The following is an 18,819-nucleotide window of genomic DNA, read 5'->3' as shown; positions in this document are numbered from 1 at the left end:
TGGTAAACTGGCGTCTGCTACACTATAAGCCGTAGAGTCACCGTCTTGGGTCTATGGTTATTTGACCCTTTTATCCAAACATACAACAGGAGATTGAAAAAGATCCAGTAAGGCACTGGCATTCAAGCACAACCATATGAGAAAGCATCCACTGCCTGCGACTTACGTTTTTCTGTGGACATGGAGTACTTTCCTGGGAGGTGGCTGGACTGCGACAGTTGATTCCTGGGAAAGAAACAAATTGTGTTTATTGTAAAGGATAACAGTTTGTGGTGCTGGATATCTGTTTACATGTTCCAGATTACCAAATAGGCAAAGTAGGCACCGGCATATGGGCCCCACTGCCTTTAGGGGACCTGCGACAAGTCGACAAAGGATCAAAATACAACTTAAAGTACATAAACCAGAGACATCAGATTCACATAACAATTTGTCTCTTAAAAGCTCATCTATTGGCAGCTGTCAGTTTGTAAACAATCTGGGGGCATATCATCAACGGCCAGCGATAATTTTCGCTGTCCATGTTTAGCGTACACAATAATAACGCCGACTATCGCCCAGTGAGCGCACTATCAGCAACGCGCATTGCCGAGGCGATAGATATCCCGGCAATTGCGGTGATAAGGGGCAATATCGCAGGATTACCTGCGATAAAAAAACAGTGATAGTAAAAACATTGGTGATAGGGAGATGTGGACTCAGCATGAGGATCCACCTCCCATGTTAAACATGGCTAAGTCAAATATTTAGCAGGCGTAAGGAACCGGCGATATAGCCGGTTAACGCAACTTTTAATGTCGCTAGGCCGGTTAGCGATTCCCTTGTTAGGGAGTTCCTTCGTTAGCGATTATTTTTGCTGTATTTCTCACGGGAACGCCTACCTCGCATCTCATTAGTGATGCGAGGTGAGGAGAAAAGGAAAAGGGCGCAACAGCATAGATTCAAGTGTTAGTGTGTCCATGCTGATAGGGCAATAAAATTATCACCACTTTTCGTCCAAAAACGGACGCAAAATCGGCAATAATTTTAACGGCGGCCCTTGATGATATGCCCCCGAGTGCATTGAGTATTAGGAGATAATTTGCGACATGAGGCACGAAATTTCAACTGCCTAGAGGCCTCCACAGGGTTCAACCCAGCACTGCTGTTCACATCCCACTGCAGGTGGAGAAGGCAGATTATATACTTAGTTAGGAGTGAGACATTGCTGTCCCCAGTGAAATTAATTTACATTGGGCAACCTATTTTAACTTTCTGTAAAGGAGGTCCATTATGGATTTGAAATTGTGTGGTTACATTGGATTTGTTTTGTACATCATACTGTGCTACTGTCTCTGGTGCATGAGGAAGGTAATGTCTGATTCCAGTGCTTCATTTGTAGCAGGAATTACAAAAAAGTGCATGGCCCTGTAACTTTTATTAGGAGCCTGCCAGCAGTGCTGTGAATGCCCAGGTTATGGTGTGTGTGTGTGTGTGTGTGTGTGCACGCACGTGTGTGTGTGTGTGTTTCTCTTTTGCTGTGGGAATAAGTCTAACGATGAAAAATAATAGGTATTTGTTCTGGTGCCCTTCACCTGCCATGACTGTCACAAATTAGGCACTGTCTGTGTCCCTCGACTTGCAGATACAGATACAGTGTGAACAGGGAACCCTGTGCTACTAAGCACATAGTCTCAGTGAATAGCTAAATACTCACTCAGGCATGTGGTTCGGTTAGTCCAGGCTCCAGATCCAGTAGAAGGGACACTTTTTTCATCACATGTGCACTTATATTTCGCAGGGGTGTTGTGGCACATGGCGTTAGGGCCACATATATTGGAATTATTTGCACACTCATCAATATCTGGGAAAGAAAAAAATTGAATAAATATGAATGCTAGGTAGAGTAAGAGATAGAAACATGGTTACATACGTGTAATAATAGTTTTGTTGCTTGATACTGTTCTACATTCACATGTTGTGCATTATTCTAATGGATGGCGCAGGAACTGTATTTGTTTATAACAAAAGTTAAAGTTTGTGCACATGGAGGGTCACCATGACTCACTATGATGTTGAATGCCCTAGCCCATGCCCAACAATTGTAGATTCTTTCCTTTTTTTACAGTGACCAGTGGTGTAACATAGGCCCATGCAACCCTGAGCTGCAAGGGGCCTCATCATCACAGTACCTTGGCTTGAGAGCTCCTGATTGAGTCTGAAGGGGGGGGGCGGCTCCTTGTACCTTGCAGGGAGGCCCCTCAAGTTTCGTTACGCCACTGATTCTCCTCGAAGTGAGAACAAACAAACTATGCCTAAAATAATTTCGCCTGGAACGTATGGGTCCTAAATTAAGAATCTTAGAATACAGCATAACAGAAATTTACTTTCTTTGCAAGTACTTAGAAACAAAATTGCACACCATGCCCCATCAAGTGCAGAAGTACAGATATAAATAGGACTTTGCTGGAAGCAGAACAATGTCAGGTGCAAGCAAATGTCCTAAGGAGAGCTCTAAAATTAACCCACAAGCAATAACAGAATGATAGGCAGTCAAAAATATATTCCAGCATGGGAAAGAGGTTTGGTGCCCTCAAAAGTAATGCCATCTTTCAAACCCATACATATCATCTGCACATGATGAGTTAGTAACATAGTTTTCATAAATGTAGCTTTTGTCTTCTTTGATATGGAAAAGATAATTCTCCAGTGTAGTAAAGTTGGTTTCTGTTGCAGTAACCCACCACTTTTTGCCAGATTTCTGACGCCAACTTGACTGAGTGTGTGCTGAGATCATGCTAACCAGGCCCCAGCACCTGTGTTCTTTCCCAAAACTCTACCTTTGTACCCACAATTGGCACACTTCTAGGCTGCATGTAATTCCTTTGTGCCTCTGAGGCCTGCAGCATGTATTGTGCCAATCTCAGAGACCCCTCACTTTAACATCCCCACCCTGCCATTGCAGTCTGCATGTTGGGGTTCAGATCAAACTGAAGAGTCGACATGGCACACATCCCTGTGTGCCATGCCCACCAACACTGCCACCCTCACCCTCTCTAGCAGGCCACACAACCCTAAAGGCAGGGTGCACCATACCCAGGCCAGGGATTAGCTGCAGGAGCATTATACCCCTACAGTGTAAGTATAGTGGAGCCATTTTGACTGCATGGGCTGGGAATTTGTCAACACAAACTCCACAGCTCCATGATGCCTTTACTGAAGTCTGGGAAGTTTAGAATCAAACTTCCCAGCACATTAAACCTACACTGATGCCAGTGTGGGATTTATTAAAAAATCACTCAGAGGGCACCTTAGAAATGCCCCCAGAAAAAACGACCAACTCTGGTGTGGTTCCTGACTGGCTCCAAGCCATTTGCCACCACCAGGCAGGTTTCTGGACCCCTAGGTAGAGAGCCTTCACTCTCTGGGTCTGGAAACAAAGCACATCCTGGGCAGAGGTGTCATGCCTCTGCCCTCAGGATGGGCAGGGTCCGCGAAGAGGGAGCATCAAAGGCCTGCCGCCTTTGTCAGCAGCCCCCATCCTTTTGCTGCTATCAGCAACTGGCTCCTGCCAGTTCTGATCACCATTTTGAGTGTGAGACCCAGCGGGAAAACCTACCCAGGAGAGGAGGTGTGCCCACCTTTGCCAACCCCACTCCTGAAGTGGGGAGGTGAAGTGAAGGCCACCTCTCAGTCTCCACCATCTTGAAGATGGGTGGACACCTCCAATCAGGAACAGGCCTGTGCCCTCCTCCCACTGGAAGGTGGCATACTAGAGGGTGTAAACACCTCAGGACAATGACCCATTGTTAAAAGCAAAACGACAATCGTGAACACTACCTGCGCCATCTTGTCTGCTGGAAGTTCCTCCACACATATAAACTGCAGTCATTCTGACCGACCGCAGCCATTTTGTATTCTGTAGGTCACCCTTTGTTTCACCCTGCCCTCACTAGCACCCATCTGATCCTCTGACCAAACCTGGTATGTGTGCTGGGGCCATAACTAACAGGCATGCCTGCCTTTGATGGTATCTTCAAAGAGACATTCTATTGCCACAACAAACCTTAGCGCCCTTTGGCTAAACAACCACCTCTTCCTGTCCTCGATAACTAATGAACTTATGAACTGTTGCATTCTTCTCCCCTCCCCACACTTGTGTACTAAACCAAAGATTTCAGATACCAAGAGGACCCGTGCAAACATGGTTTATTGCACCCCAAAGAACCCGCCTTTCAACGGACAATGGAACTTGTTTCCTATCAACAGTAAAAGACACTGAAGCCTGACCAGTCTCACATGTTCTCGACCCTGAGGCAAGGACCAGCTGGTAGATAATCATCAGTTGTCTGATTGTTTATGGATGGGAGGGTATGAACCAACTTGTCCGGCTTGTATGGCATCCTGTCCGGGGTGGGGATACCAAGCTTACATGACACTGATCATAACGATTACTTTGTCCTGATGCTGTATGAAAGTGGCCTGCAGAAGAGCTGTTGTTAGAACACCTCCCTCAGGCATCCCGGTGTCTGCAGTTGACGTGGTCTCCTCTAGAGAATAATAAACCTTTTCTTGTCTTCCAGTTCCCAGCGCTTGCCTCATTATTTTAATAACGAACCCAAGGTGAATCAGAGGTGGGACCCTGTAGTGATCAAGTCCACTCAGTTCAGGTGATTAAAGGAGGATTTATTGAAGATGGTACAAGATCACAGGAAGATTAGAATAAGACCAGAGTATGACCAATCAAAGACCACACTAGGAGCAGCCAGGATGGTGCTCAGCCTTTCTCAACTGACATCTCTGGCTCCCAACATTCTGTACTACATCATAGGATGAACATGCCACTGGCAAAGCAGGAGATTGCATGCATAACAACAAAGCCAGGATATAACAGACCCTGCCACCGGGCAGCATTGGGGGCCTTAGGAGACTTGCTGCTTTTCACACCATTGGTCCCAACCCACACACCCCTGCAACTCCGCTAAGTCTATTATTTAGGGGCACCTCTGAAACTTGCCTCTTCAGATTCGACGTGACAGGAAGAAGAAGGACCGAAGAGCTAGATCCGTGAGTCATCACCACTCTGCGCCCAACGCCCATGGCCTGAGTGGCCCAACTCCCCAGCAAGGTCCCCCCAGTGATCTGGACCTGTGTTCCAGCGTTGGACAACCTCCATTGACCTTCTACTCAATGCCTGAAGCCTCATCCTGAAGGGCACCTGCGACCCGAACTGGTGAGAAGAACCCGACACGAAAGGACACCCCTGCACCCGCAACTCCTGAGACCTTAGGTGGCCAACCGATGGTGTCTGGGTGTCCAGCAATTCTTCAACTTCATACTCTATACTTTGGCTCCCTCAGTCCAATCTTCTGGCTCCAGCCTGCAGTCCTTTTCTGCGACCGACATCCTCCATAGAAAAGTATTTGTCTCCCGACATCTCCTGAACACCTTGCACCCGACCGTCCCTGCGCCTCTGGTAGTGTGGACTTGGTGCCAATCTAGGATCCCCTTTGCCCTTACCTGAACCTCAGGAGCTTTACTCCTGAGACCGAGTAGCCTGCCAGTGAGCCATATTGGCTAATGTTGGAACCATGCACCCTGCACCTGGCCACCCTAGTGCCACTAGTGGTGCCCCTTGAGTGCCAACCTGAACCTTGATTCTACCCCCAAAGCTCCAATCCTAAAACCGTTTACTTACCTGTAAACTTAACACTTCATTTTCTCCAAGTGTTTTTGAATAGTTCACCAATTGTTTTCTCAACTGCAAAAGTCCTGACTTTTGAAAAGTGACAATGTATGAAGAGTTTAACTTACCTGCTACTAAGTACTTTTTGGTTCTAGAAATAAAACAACAAAATAACTTTTTATACAAACAATTGGTCTGGATTCAGTCTTTAAGTGTGTGGCATCATTTCTTGCCTGAGTGTGTACAACAAATGCTTAACACTACCCTCTGATAAGCCAGATTGCTCAACCACACTACCACAAAAAAAGTACGTTATTATCAACTTTTTCCTCTGCTATATCTCTGGGGATCCCCTGGACTTTGTGCACATAATACCTTACTTTGGTATAGTAAATACAGAGCCAGCATCCTACATCATGACTCACCAGAGGGGGTTTCCTTAAAGTATCATTTGCAAATATGTCCATTGGTCTATGCCACTACCAGCTCTTTTCAGAAAAGATACATTTTTGCATATCTATAACTACATATATGGGTTGCTACAAATGATTTGCCCTATTATGAATACACTCATCCCCCTCACTCTGCCATCTTCCCCATATCCTGATGGATGTCCCAACTAAGTTTGCAGGCCATGTAAAAATCTGGAATTTGTTTGGGACACAAAGATGAATTTAATTCCCTAAATTGACAAATGCTTCAAAGATTGTTGGCTCAAGCTGTATCAGCTTTGGAGGTTCATGAGGCTCTCCGCCCTTGGGACTTCCATATAGTGGTAGTGGAAGCATTGACTAGCCAATGTGTTAAACTTTATTCGGTTTAAATAAAAAACAACAAAGCATTGATTAATTTGAAGCTAATCTGTGCCTATCGATTATTTGGTGGTCCACCAAAGGGCATGTGGCATGACTGAAGAAACTATCCCCCAGATGCATCAAGCATCCATTTTGCGATTCCTTATTAGCGAAAAATAAGGATTCGCTAATAAAGAATAGCAAAATGCTATTCATGAAGAAATCGCTAAAAAAATTGCGATTTCTTAATATTCGTGTACATAAGTAAATACAAGTGCTCTGAATTAAAGACCATGGGTGATGGAAATGGAGTTTTATAACAAGACAAAGTGAGAAGCAGTACTAAGCAGTGAACATCAAACTGGATGGTGTGTCTCTCTTTATTGGTATAGGTAATTACAGGGAAAATGACACTGCTCAACTCCACCTCTTCATGGCATTTGTAATTCCTCAAAATACCTTCTGCACATGCATGGCTACCTTATGTTGGTTTGATAGCATCTAGACAAGTGTGATGGGCAATCATTCCAGTGGCGGCTGCCGCCAATCAAAAATGGTAGGGCGGCATGTTGGGAGCAGGGGTGGGGCGGTTTGGAAATAAAAAATATAAATAAAGTCACTTACCTGCTGCTCCCGCTGCTGGCCGCCTCGTTGCTCCTGCTCCTCTCATCCCGGAAAGGGATGGGCCTGAATTCACAGGCTCCCCACCCAATCCAAACGCTGCTCTCATGCTATACCTAGCATGACAGCAGCACCGGGATTGGTCTGAGCGGCCTGGTTTGCCACTCAGACAGTGCCTGAGAGCCTGTGGTGTTTCTCCAACCAGGTTGTGGAACAAAGCTGGGTTGGAGAAACATAAGTGTGCATGTCAATTTGGCCGGCCTAAGACCTAAGCCCACCACTCCTCCTTGCCATGGCCCAGCCCGCCCCTCCCACTCCATCTGCTTCGGACTGCAAACATAAGCCGCTAAGACAGAGATAAATAAAATGATAATAATAAAAAAAATTGTTTTATTTATCATCTGCTGGCATTGGGGCGACGCTCCTCTGCCATTACGGAGGAGCCGCCCTAAATAACTCCATATGCTTCTCCTCAAGTACATACTGTTTAGTATCCTATTATAAGGGGTTTGAAACAGCTGTAGAAAGTCTACATTATAAAAAAATGCAATGCAAAGCATATTGTAGGAAGCTGACTTTTATGTAGAGTACCAAAAAGAGGTACACTATGTGGAAAGTCCAGAGGACCCTTATTGTCTTTCAGGGCTCAAATTAGTAAACCTAAATGCTCTCTTTTGTGGTATTGTGGGAGAACGGTTTAGGCTTATCAGAGGGTTGTGTTAAGCATGTGTTAAACACACATAGAGTCAACAAATGAGAACACACTCAAGAAGAAACTCAAGATCAATTTAGAAAAATAACAAGTATTTTTTATGTATTTCAACACCAAGAACTTTGTAATTGGATATGTACTTCTCAAGATATCAATTTTTACAGGTAAGTAAAATCGTAGTACAAATGTGTTTTTACGCTGTAATGCTTTCCTATGGAGAAAAAAGCATATGCCTCATACAGGGTCTTGCAATTGCATTCTGGGAGTCCCCTTTAGGACTTAAGGTGCTAGGAGGCTAAGGTCCAAACTATCACCAGTAGTTTGGGTTTACCTGCCCTTGAGCGTCCAGGTGCAGAGGTGCCGGATGGGTTGGTACTCTTGCGCGCTACACAGTAGGGAATGGGGGGGCGCACCTAGAGATAGGCTGCAGAGGGGGACGTGGGGTCAAGTCTGGGAGCACCCAAAGGAGGTCTCAGTTCGTGAGGATCCTAGGAGCAGGGAGGCTCAGTAAGTTGTCGTGGACCCTGGCCAGGAAGTTTGGGTACAGAGGGCATTGTTCGGCTGGGCTTGTGCATCAAAGGCACTCATGGTTCTCGGTTGGACCTGCAGAGGGGGGCAAAACAGGACAGCCGGGCCACTTTGTCAGTCAGTGCTGGCCTCTGAGATGCTAATGTCCCTTGGTCGATCATTTTGGTGTTGGAGTCTGGATTGGACTCAAACAAGCTCTGATTGCAGCAGAAGGTCCGGTATCCCAGGCATTGGTACAGGATGGCTCCGGCTGGTCCTGGCAGCTTCACACTTGGTGGGAAGACAGATCTGACATCCTGAATAATGAGGACCTCCTCCTGGATGGCTGCTGCATTGGTGGTCCAGGTGAACAGCAAAATGGTGAACCGAACGTGGCTGTCAGTGCCTGCAGGATGCAGAGAAGTGGCTCCTCCACTTCAAGGGAGATGCTGACGGCTTGGTGAAGTGATGAGGCCCTCCGGGGCTTTTGGAGGATGTACAGCTGCAGGACGAGTCGGTATGTTGTGATTGTCCGGACAAGTGTAGGTAAGAAGGCAGAGTTTGGCCCCAAAGTCCATTAGCAGTCTGCAGTTATTGCTTCTTCGGTTCTTCTTTGTCCTCTTCTTTTTTCAGTCATATGGATCTGAGTTTCTGGTGGTAGGGGGTGACCTAAATACTGAATTTAGGGGCATTAAGGGGAGTGAAGAGTAGTAGCCAATGTGATACTTACCCTAGGGGTCACTACACACCCTATATGACCACTTCCTGTAGGGAGTGGGCATAACCCTCTCCCAGAGTTTTAAATTCCACCAAAATCAAGATGGTGGAATCATTCTTTCATGGTTGGGACACATGAGGCAGCCCACCTTAGGGGTGTGACAGGCATGGTAGTGCATCATGCCTCCTAGCACAGCTAATTTCCCATCAGTCCTGGTGCCAAATGGCCCTTAGGGTAGGGGGTGACATCTTCCATGTGTGGGGGAAGCTGAGGTTGCATATCAAAGGTGACAGGGCTTTGAAGTCCCTGGCCTTTGTATGCAGATTCACTAGCAATCCTTCTGGAGGAGGTGTGAACACCTTGCTCTGGAGCAGCATTTTTCCTGGCCTCACCTGCAGGGGGTCAGAATCATGTCTCTGGTGGGAGGGTGAACGATACCAGTCAGCCAGCACACTAAGAGACTGGTGGGTCTTTAGGGGACATCGCTAACGTTCCCTCTGGGTGCATATCTTAATAAATCCCCTACTGGCATCAGTATGGATTTATTAAGACAAGGTATTTGATATCAAACACCACAGGTTTCGGTTAAACCATCATGTAGCTTCCCTGTTCAGTGGTACTATCTAGCAATTGAACTAGACAGCACAGGACCATATCTGCTCATGCAGATATGTCCTCACATGTAACATATTGCACCCTGCCTTAGGCCTGCTGTAGGGGTGACTTACTAGTATATCTCATGCAGTATCTGACGGCATGGCACACAGGGTGTGTACCATGTTGGTTTCAGATTTGCCTGTACCATTACACGCAGCCTGCATGAGTATGGTGGTGGGTCTCTTAGGGTGGCACAATACATGCTGCATCCCTTAGGGACTCTTTAGTTCACATGCCCTAGGTACCAGGGTTACCATTTACTAGGGGCTTACAGAGGAGCTAAAGGCCTTGCCAACTGAGTACAATTGAACAGTTCCCTTGTTTTAGGGAAAGAGCATTGGCACTGGGGACCTGGTTAGCAGGAACCCAGTGTATTTCAGTCAAAATTGCATCAAATACCAGGCAAGAAATGGGAGTGACCATGCCAAAAAGGGGCACTTTCCAACACTTACGACAGAATGTATAAACCATGCTAGAGAAGAACAAAGGATTTACCTTCATTGTTGGTTGTCTGGCATTAGTATCTATTGCAACTGTAATCTAAAATGTCTCTACAATGTCATTCTTTGAGCAGTCTATGGATTATATGTTGCCCAAATGTCTTCTAGGTACAGAAACAAGAGGCCAGAAGCTTAAACTATATTGTACGCCTGCTTGATAGAAGGAATATTTATTCAATCATTTGAGATTTTGAACTAACCGCCTTGCTCGCTGCTTCTGTGTGAGACAAAGTAGGACATGGATCACTGAACACCATTCTTTCTTCTGTTTGGGGAGGTATTACAAGACATAGACCAGACATAGACCATGGAACCCCATGATGTGTGCAGCTTAGTGTAAAGAAACAGTATAAAAACAACTGGTGCCACCTCTTCAGCTGCCTCATGAGGTACAGTAGAGCACGTACAACCCACGCTGTGACGTCTCTTGATTAGTGAGGTAAAGACTAAAATCCAATGGAATCATGGCTTCAGCTGCTCATCCACATAAAGATAGGACAACAAGCACAAACAGCGTGCCTTGCATTGCTAAGCCCCCGGAAGCTTGTTTCCTTCCCAGTGTAGGAATTGGCTTTTGTAGTCTGGTCTGCCCTGTTCCCATGATGCACTGGGCCAGGGACAGACTAATTTGCATACAGCCAGGTTCTGAAACTGGGATGGTGCAATGAGCTAAAAAACGGTGTTGGATCTAGCCCTGATCTCTTGACTGGGTGAGAGTATTCTGCTTAATTCAGAGACTCTGTCCATCACCACCCCTTGTTGTAAATATTGCATTGCTTAGCAGCGTGAGACAGAGCAAGAAGCACTCTTTTCATTGACATACTACAGGACAAGAAGCACCAACATACCTTCAGCTGCTCAGTGACATTCGAAAGGACAACAAGCATTGACATTATGAATCTTGCTACTACTCATTGATGGAAGATAGGACAAGAAGCACTGTGAATTTTGCCTTAAACTGCCCGGCGGTGGAAAACTTAACTAAAGGAACCATCTGTATGCCTTCTGTTACTCACTGGTGAATGTTAAAACAAGAAGTAATAGCATTATCTCCTCTTCTGTTAACTGATGTGTGATAGAAGCACTGCCCATATACCGTAAGCTGCCTGGAAATGTAAGTCATACCGAGAACTCTGCGTATGCCGTCTGCTGCTCGGTGATGAAAGTCAAGACAAGAAGTACTAACAATGAGTCTTCTACTGCTGTGTAGCGGAGTAAGTTGGGACACGCAGCACACAAAGCAAGCAGTCATCTACTGACTTATGCAAAACAAGAAAAGAAGTACTATTTCAAGAAGCACAAGCACCTTTTGGAGATCATTGATGGAAGACATAACAAACACGCCAACAGTACACGTCGGTTAATTGATCAAAGACATTGTGTCAGACAAGACGAGAAGCACTACCAGTATGCCCTCTGTGCTCAGTGATGTACGCAGGACAGAGGCACTACGTGCGTGCCTGTTGCTGCACAATAAATTAATACAACAAAACAAATCCTGACACCATGCTTTTCCTGCTCAGATTTCTTTCGTAAAACCTGCTGCCAAGAGAGTTAAACAGTAGATATATATACGATGCTTTGCCTTATGTTGATTGGCCAAGCTAATACCACAAGATTCAACAACTAAACTGCAGAATGATCAAACTATGTCCACGAGGAGCATCAGTTTGGTCAAACTCTTCTATGTTCAGATATCCCTATATAGTTTTTGATTCAATGCAGTACTTCAGGTGCAGTGTTGACTGAAAGCTGGGATGGCTTAATCTTTTTGGCTCTTTCATCTCATGGATGCCATGCTGCTGCTGCAGAATGGAAAACTAATTGATGATAAATTATATGGAAATATGAGTTCTTTTCAGTACTCACTCTGGGAAGCTCTTAGGAAAACTCTCTTGCAGATTACTTCATCCAAGATCTGAGTGAGTTCTCATACAATAATAACTACATAGTCAAAACTCTCTTCTTGAGCTGATCTCACATACATTGCATCTTCCTCTTAGTTTGGAACCTTGAATTTGATTTTTTTTTCTTCAATTCTTGCCCTGGGAATACATCTTTACTACATGAACTTATACTGGAAATTGAATCGTCTCCCTCTTGAACATGCATGCCATCCCTCTTTCCAAATTTCTAATGTCGGGAAGGTATGCTGTCACCGCATTGTACCTTTGCATGTCTTGTGGGGGTCGCTAGAGCTCTTCCCATAGCCTTCAGGGCATTTGCACATGCAGCCGAAAGAAGTATTGATGCACTTTTCATGAGAACAACTGAATGTGGTGCTCTTTTCACCCTCACCAATGCCTGAAATGAAAAGAAGTACAGAGATGACTATTCCACTCTGTCAGTATTATTTAACTCTGGCTCAGAAAACAAGCCCCTGGTGAGAAAAAAAATGGATCCCTTGAATTTACATTAAAATGTGACTGTGTTACATTAATTTAAAAAGTGGATGTCCACAGTAAAATTAGGAGTCCGATTCCAAGCAAGATTTACAGGATATTCATGAAAGGTACATTTACAATAAATCAAAATGTGAATCTTTTAGATATTCAGTGGTCTTCTTGATAATCTTGCATGGATTAGCTGTCCTAAGACTAGGATGGAAAGCCCTCTTCTGAAAAGATGAGGGAGTTCTTGGCATATCACAGGTCAGACTAAGCCGCGAGAGGCAAATGAGAGTCTGCAAGATGACTTCATGAAAGAATTACTTCTATGTGAGAGCAACAAGAAGAAACGGTGACAATACTCCGCGGCCAAGTGAAAGTGACGCACACAACCTTGAGGAACAGATGGATGTGGTTCATACAGAGAAATCTATTGACTTTTTAAAAAAGGTCAAAGAAAGTTGTGTCTTTGAACATGCATTGGTGATTCAGACTTTAAGTATCCGAGTTGAGAAAGGCCACCGCCCTCGTATAGGTGATCTCCGTGCATGTGTTCAGGTGCAAAAACTAGTCAGAGTATTTACAATCTCCAGTTGGAGTTGGTTGAGACACATGCTCATAAGTAGGTTAAGTAAGTCAGTGATTGGAGATTACTAGTCTTTTCCTCAGGCATGTATGATTCTAGTTTGCACTGACAAACTATGAGCTGACCAGACATGCAGTGCATGCACGGGCAAAGACATTGTGTTTCCTTCATTATGAGTTTACCATGTATTGATCTTCCGTGCAGAGCACATCAATGCTAATATGTGCAGAGTGTAATTTTTATCCCATCTGCCCAAAGTCAATTTCTTTAAGTGTGAATTAGCTCTTCCTCAGCACTAAAAGATCTGAACTACTGACAGTTGGTAACCCAAGTGCATGTTATTCAAACATTCCTAATAGCTACTTGTGGAATTAATATCTACTTGCTACCAATATACCTGTGAAAAATACATAAAGGGAATACATTTGGAATCCAATTTTTTTTCAAAACATGGTGCAATAGATTTACTCAATCTTAGTGAGCAGTAACACACAGGAACAGCACCAATGCTTATTTATTAAGCTGCTATTACATGACCACTTAATGAAAAAAAAGCTGTATTTTGTTCATTTTCTAGATATCAAGAAATAATAAGTACCAGATTTCATCAGTGACAAGCCTTAAAAGCATAACTGAAAGATAATTTTAATCTCACCTAACATCAGAAGAAAAAAATGCGGCAAACTGGCACAAATACAGGAAAATTTAAATTACTCGCAAATACTTACAACTCAACTAAGAGCATAATTGGAAGAGAGCAGATAGAAATTCTCTCATACAATAAAAGCAAACACTACAAGAACAAAGAAGAATTCATGCTCTTTAAATGGTGAACCTGGCCGACAGAACATAAATCAGTGAGCAGGTGGGAACATCTGTGGCTTAAAAAATATCCGAGATTAAAAAATGCACATACTTTTGATATTTTTCTAAAAATCTATATTACAAAGTTTGTTCTTGTAGTGATACGATTAACAAGCTGATAAACAACAAAACATATTTGAAATAAATTAAAAAGCTAAGGGATGTATTTAAATTTAAACAGTGCAACATGAGACCAGGCAAACTACTCTCTTTGCTGTCATCGAAGTGCAGTCTCAAGCAGTTGACTACTTTGCAGGGTATTTTTACTAATGATCTGGTGATCGATGCTTCCCTCTGCTACTAGCGCCAAGAGACCTTATGGTGATCATGCGCTCTACAAGTGACCTATAATATAACATACTTTCAGGAACAACTGATTGTGACACTGACAGATATAAAACATGGGTATAAAGGAGTGAAATAAGCTGAAATTCCATTTCAAATCCTAATATTGTAATATCAATACACAGTAAGGAACCCTTTTGGATATTACGAAAGTATCTGAAGATATAGAAAATTTAAATCCGCAATATGCGCGATGCACACAAGTCCTATCAACACTATAAAACACTTTTATAATGTCTTTCTCTGGAACCTTAATCAGACATGCTATTGTGGCATAAAATAAGGTCTTACAGACATGGGTAGCATTACTTGTGATATTGTCTTAAATTCTGATGCAGACAGAGGGCCAAGCAGTATGCCCTGTGTTGACTATTTCGCTTTAACATGCATGACTACTAGCTACCATTAATTACTATTTCTACTATGGAGTAAAAGAGTGATGCTATAAAACGCTACAAAGATGAGTTGTATTGCTCATTATGCACCAGACGCTTTACTACCACTCACCATAAAGATTGTAGGAAAATTAGGATCAATCACTGGTTGTAGGACAAAAAGAGAGATATTGAGATTTGTGCCCATCACAAAAAGGAGAACACATCTGAAAATGTAATGCATAAAAGATTGCAGCAATTATGATGTTGTAGATGCAGGTCTCTGTGTTTGACACCCTGTGCTTGTTTCTGTGTGCCAATGTGTGGAGATAAGACAGGGTTACACATTTCACCTAATCTGGTCCCTAGTTCTCTCTACTGCTACCACTCTCTCTATAGGACATCTATCCTGTTTTCGTGCTCAGTGGCTAATCTGTGATACTACAGTCACAGCACCCTCTTCTTTACCCCTACTTAGCTTCTCTTGGGTGGATTTGGAGTTCTTCGACCCATATGACATATTTAGGTTCCCTAAGATACCTAAAAATGTATTGACACAATGTTCAGGAAATGGGGCTAAGCCTAAGCAGGACATTCAAGCTGGGAGACGCCAAGTGAGGGTCTCTTGCAGGAGACCCTCACTTGCTATCTTCCAGCTTGAATGTCCAGCTTGGTAAGAAAGGAGCTCTGGCTTACCGAGCTCTTCCACCCAGACTAAAGTGAATCCCGGAATGGTGGTTCCTAGCGACTGCTAGTGAATGCACCAAACTCCATTCCCCATTTTTCTTTTTACAAAAGAGCTGAAGGTGGTTAAGTATATAGATTGGAGTTGCATTTTCTCTAAAGTGATAGTTCAGTTTTTAGCTGCTGCCAGAATTCCCCGCTTATGGAGAATGTACATATCCCCCTAGAAGAAACATCCTGGTTCTTGCACTGTTGATCAAAAGGAGTTTTGTTCGATGTGGAGATGACGTTCTACAATCAGGTGGCTGGGGGATCATGAATGCCACCATTACATCTATATATGTGGATGAAGTTTATTTCTGCACCTTCTGCAATTCCTCCAGGCAAAGAAAGAGGGTGTGATGACATTATTTATAAAGAAGCGGGTCAGAAATCAGATACCTCCTTCAGGGGGAGCATATTGCCTCTTCTAAGCTTTTTTGATGATGGAATCTGTGACCCACTGGAGGAGGAGGCAGAAGCGAAGGCTTAAGGAAAGTAGCTAAATATGGGGCATATTATCAACGCCGTGCAAAAAATATCGCACAGCGTTGATAACGTGGAAAAATCTATCGCCGATTTCACATCGCCTGTTAGCAGCGTATTCTCAACGCTAAAGCCAACAGGCGATGTGAAATCGTCGATAGGTCGCATTAGCGCATGAAAACAAGCGCTGTTTTCACGCGCTAATGTGTGCCTTGATAATATGAGGGGGTGGATTCAGCTTTATGATCCACCCCCTCATGTTAGCAATGCCTAACACGTACTAAAAGCAGGCGTTGGGAGACCTGCGATAGACGCGTTTATCACAGGTCTCCTTCTCCCAAGGCCTGCCTTGTGAATAAGGCAATCCCACCTCTAACCACATTTTACATGTGGTTGGATGTGGGAACGCCCACCCTGCATCTCATTAGTGTTGTTCATCGCCCCCAGCGTGGGGGCGATGAATAACGCATGAAATGCATCGCTAACCGGAGTTAGCGACGCATTGATAATAGGGCGATAATTAATTCATGCGTTAGCAACTGGAAAAGGTCGCTAACACATGAATTAAGGCCCTTGATAATATGCCCCTATGTCATTCTAAATCTACAGCACAGTCATTGGCACGAGGTCACCATGAAGGGCTCTAGCCAGCTTTGTTTTAATAACAGAACTCCAAAGCACAAAAGAGGATCATTGACCCTTTAAGAGAGTGGGCTTGGAAAAGATAAATGCATTTTCTAACATCCAGCGCAGATCTTCCAAGAGGTGCTTTTTCCTCTTGCGGATCAATGCGCTCTCTAGACAGTACTAGTATTCAGATCGCAAGCTTCATGGATTACCTTCATTGACAGTAGGACTCTTCCAAATTATTACCAGTGACTTACCAGTGCATGATTCCTCAGTGTAGTTTTTAAATTCCTTTTTTCCAGATTTTGGCAGGAATCCGTCCAAACATTGGCAGTGGTAACTCCCTTGTGTGTTCTCGCACTTCGTATTGTCGCCACAGAGCTTGTTCGAGCCTGATTCACACTCATTAATATCTGCAAAGACAAAGCGTGGACAATACATTCTAGGCCGGTCATGAATATCTTTAGCACCTTAACCTCTTAGATGTGACAGACAGGGACCTATATTAGGTTGGGATGTCCAAGCTTTGTGCTAGGCCTCGCCCTACAGCTGCAAGTGGACAATGACATATCTTGGTGCAGCAGCGACAACTATGGGTGGATCAGAATGGGACAACCGTTGAAGTCACTGACCAATACACCAGTCTCCATTTCAGATGCAACTGGTCAAAGTAATGTCTATCTCTGTGGCTATAGTACCATTCTCTCTTAGTAGAGAACATACAGTAAGAAGGTTGAAGAATGAACATAATGCAACAAGACCTCTGCTCTGTTCCCCGGAATCTGCAAGCGCAATAATTGTGATTTATGTTTTGATAGACCATCTGAGCCGTATCCTGAACTAAAATTGTCTAAAAGGTATAATACCTGCTCTATTTAACGTCAGTTCTGTAATCCAGGTTTTCATGCGCTCTTTGCATAACTGCATGTTACAGGTTTTCGGTCAGCGCTCTGATCTTCACTCAATATGACCTGTTTTTTCTCTTGCCAATGGCGTCTCTGTAGTTATTGTACAGACACACTTTACATTACATTGCAAATGTATTTTTTTGGTTTGCTTATAACTTTAGCGCTCTTGAACAAATCTGTATGAATATTACCACTCATCTATCGCAACTGCCTTAGTTTTGGCATCCCATGTTTCTTGCAGATCTGTACAGGAAAAAGAAAATTAAGGGGTATGGGGGTATATTCTCCATTTTAACCCCAGTAGGACATTTTGTAATTTGCTACAGAAATAAATGGTGAACAGATGTACACCAAGCCTGGCATAAGTGTAGAACTTCCCTCAGAAAGAAGAGATGTAAAGGGCTGCTGTAGACCGTGATTTATTTTGTTTCTGCCAACTTGGAATTTGCAAATTCAACCAAATGTGCAAATTCTGTAGCGCTATTTTTTTTTATCAATGAGAATATTAAAATCACCTAAGTTTGGTCAGGTGGGAGAACCTAATACTGCTTGGTCTATAAAGTGGTAGTTTAAATTAAGACATTTACCAGGTTAGGCAGGTGATAGATCAGTAAGAAGGGGAGTGATTGTTCTGGGAGATGGAACAGCTAGACTACCGGGCTTCAACCCCTCCTTCATTTAAGATAGAAGAGGTGGTACACATCCAAAGGCCGCCTACCGAGGGGGCTGTCCACCCATGCCAGGGTCCTAAGTCTAACCGCTAATGTTGCTTTAAAAAAAAAAAAACTCATACATTTACACGCAAAAAACAGTTGAAATCAAATTATGGCTCATGTAGTGCAAATACTGTAACATTCACATGAGAACAACACCTATAAAATTCACTGAAAAAAACATAGTTAATGTGAAATTATGGTTCCAAAGCAAATCCTGAAAAACCCTAAAATTCACCAGTTACAGGCCTCTGCACAAACCATAATTTGCCTTTCCACTTCCTTTAGCTCTCTTTGAAGTACAATCCTTCAACTTTGAGAAATTCCTCAATGTTAAGACGGTTATTATGTCGAGAGAGTCGTCAATACTGAAAGGCCATGACACCAAATAATGTGGATGTCATTAAGTTCTTGACTTCAAAAGACCCATGCCTTCATAAGACCCATGCCTTCATAAGACCCATGCCTTCAGAAGACCCATGCCTTCATAAGACCCATGCCTTCAGAAGAGCCATGACTTTCAGAATGACTTTGACATCAAGTGGGGCCATTAAGCTGAGAAAAGGTGCAAATTCCGTTGGATACATCTTCTACAAGTTCCTCTCCTCACGAAGTATCATTCTAGGCATCAG

The 18,819-nt window shown here is 43.7% G+C and overlaps 1 protein-coding gene across 2 annotated transcripts in view; it reads right to left on the bottom strand.

Annotated features, from left to right (window-relative positions):
• The window catches only part of ADGRE5 (adhesion G protein-coupled receptor E5), a 160,810-nt gene that overhangs the window by 46,723 nt on the left and 95,268 nt on the right, over positions 1–18,819 (bottom strand). Inside the window, exons 4-7 of one of the 2 annotated variants that reach the window (XM_078681480.1) lie at positions 16,824–16,979; positions 12,344–12,478; positions 1,697–1,843; positions 167–225 (exon numbers count right to left, since the gene is read on the bottom strand). In XM_078681480.1, coding sequence (XP_078537606.1) covers positions 167–225; positions 1,697–1,843; positions 12,344–12,478; positions 16,824–16,979 — 497 coding nt within the window. The remainder of the gene's footprint in view (positions 1–166; positions 226–1,696; positions 1,844–12,343; positions 12,479–16,823; positions 16,980–18,819) is intronic. The other variant, XM_078681490.1, reaches the window with a different exon arrangement.

Source organism: Lissotriton helveticus, chromosome 1_1, assembly GCF_964261635.1.
Source record: "Lissotriton helveticus chromosome 1_1, aLisHel1.1, whole genome shotgun sequence".
Lineage (NCBI taxonomy): Eukaryota > Metazoa > Chordata > Amphibia > Caudata > Salamandridae > Lissotriton > Lissotriton helveticus.
Note: the sequence above shows the minus strand (reverse complement) of the source record. Positions and strands in the feature narration are given on the sequence as shown.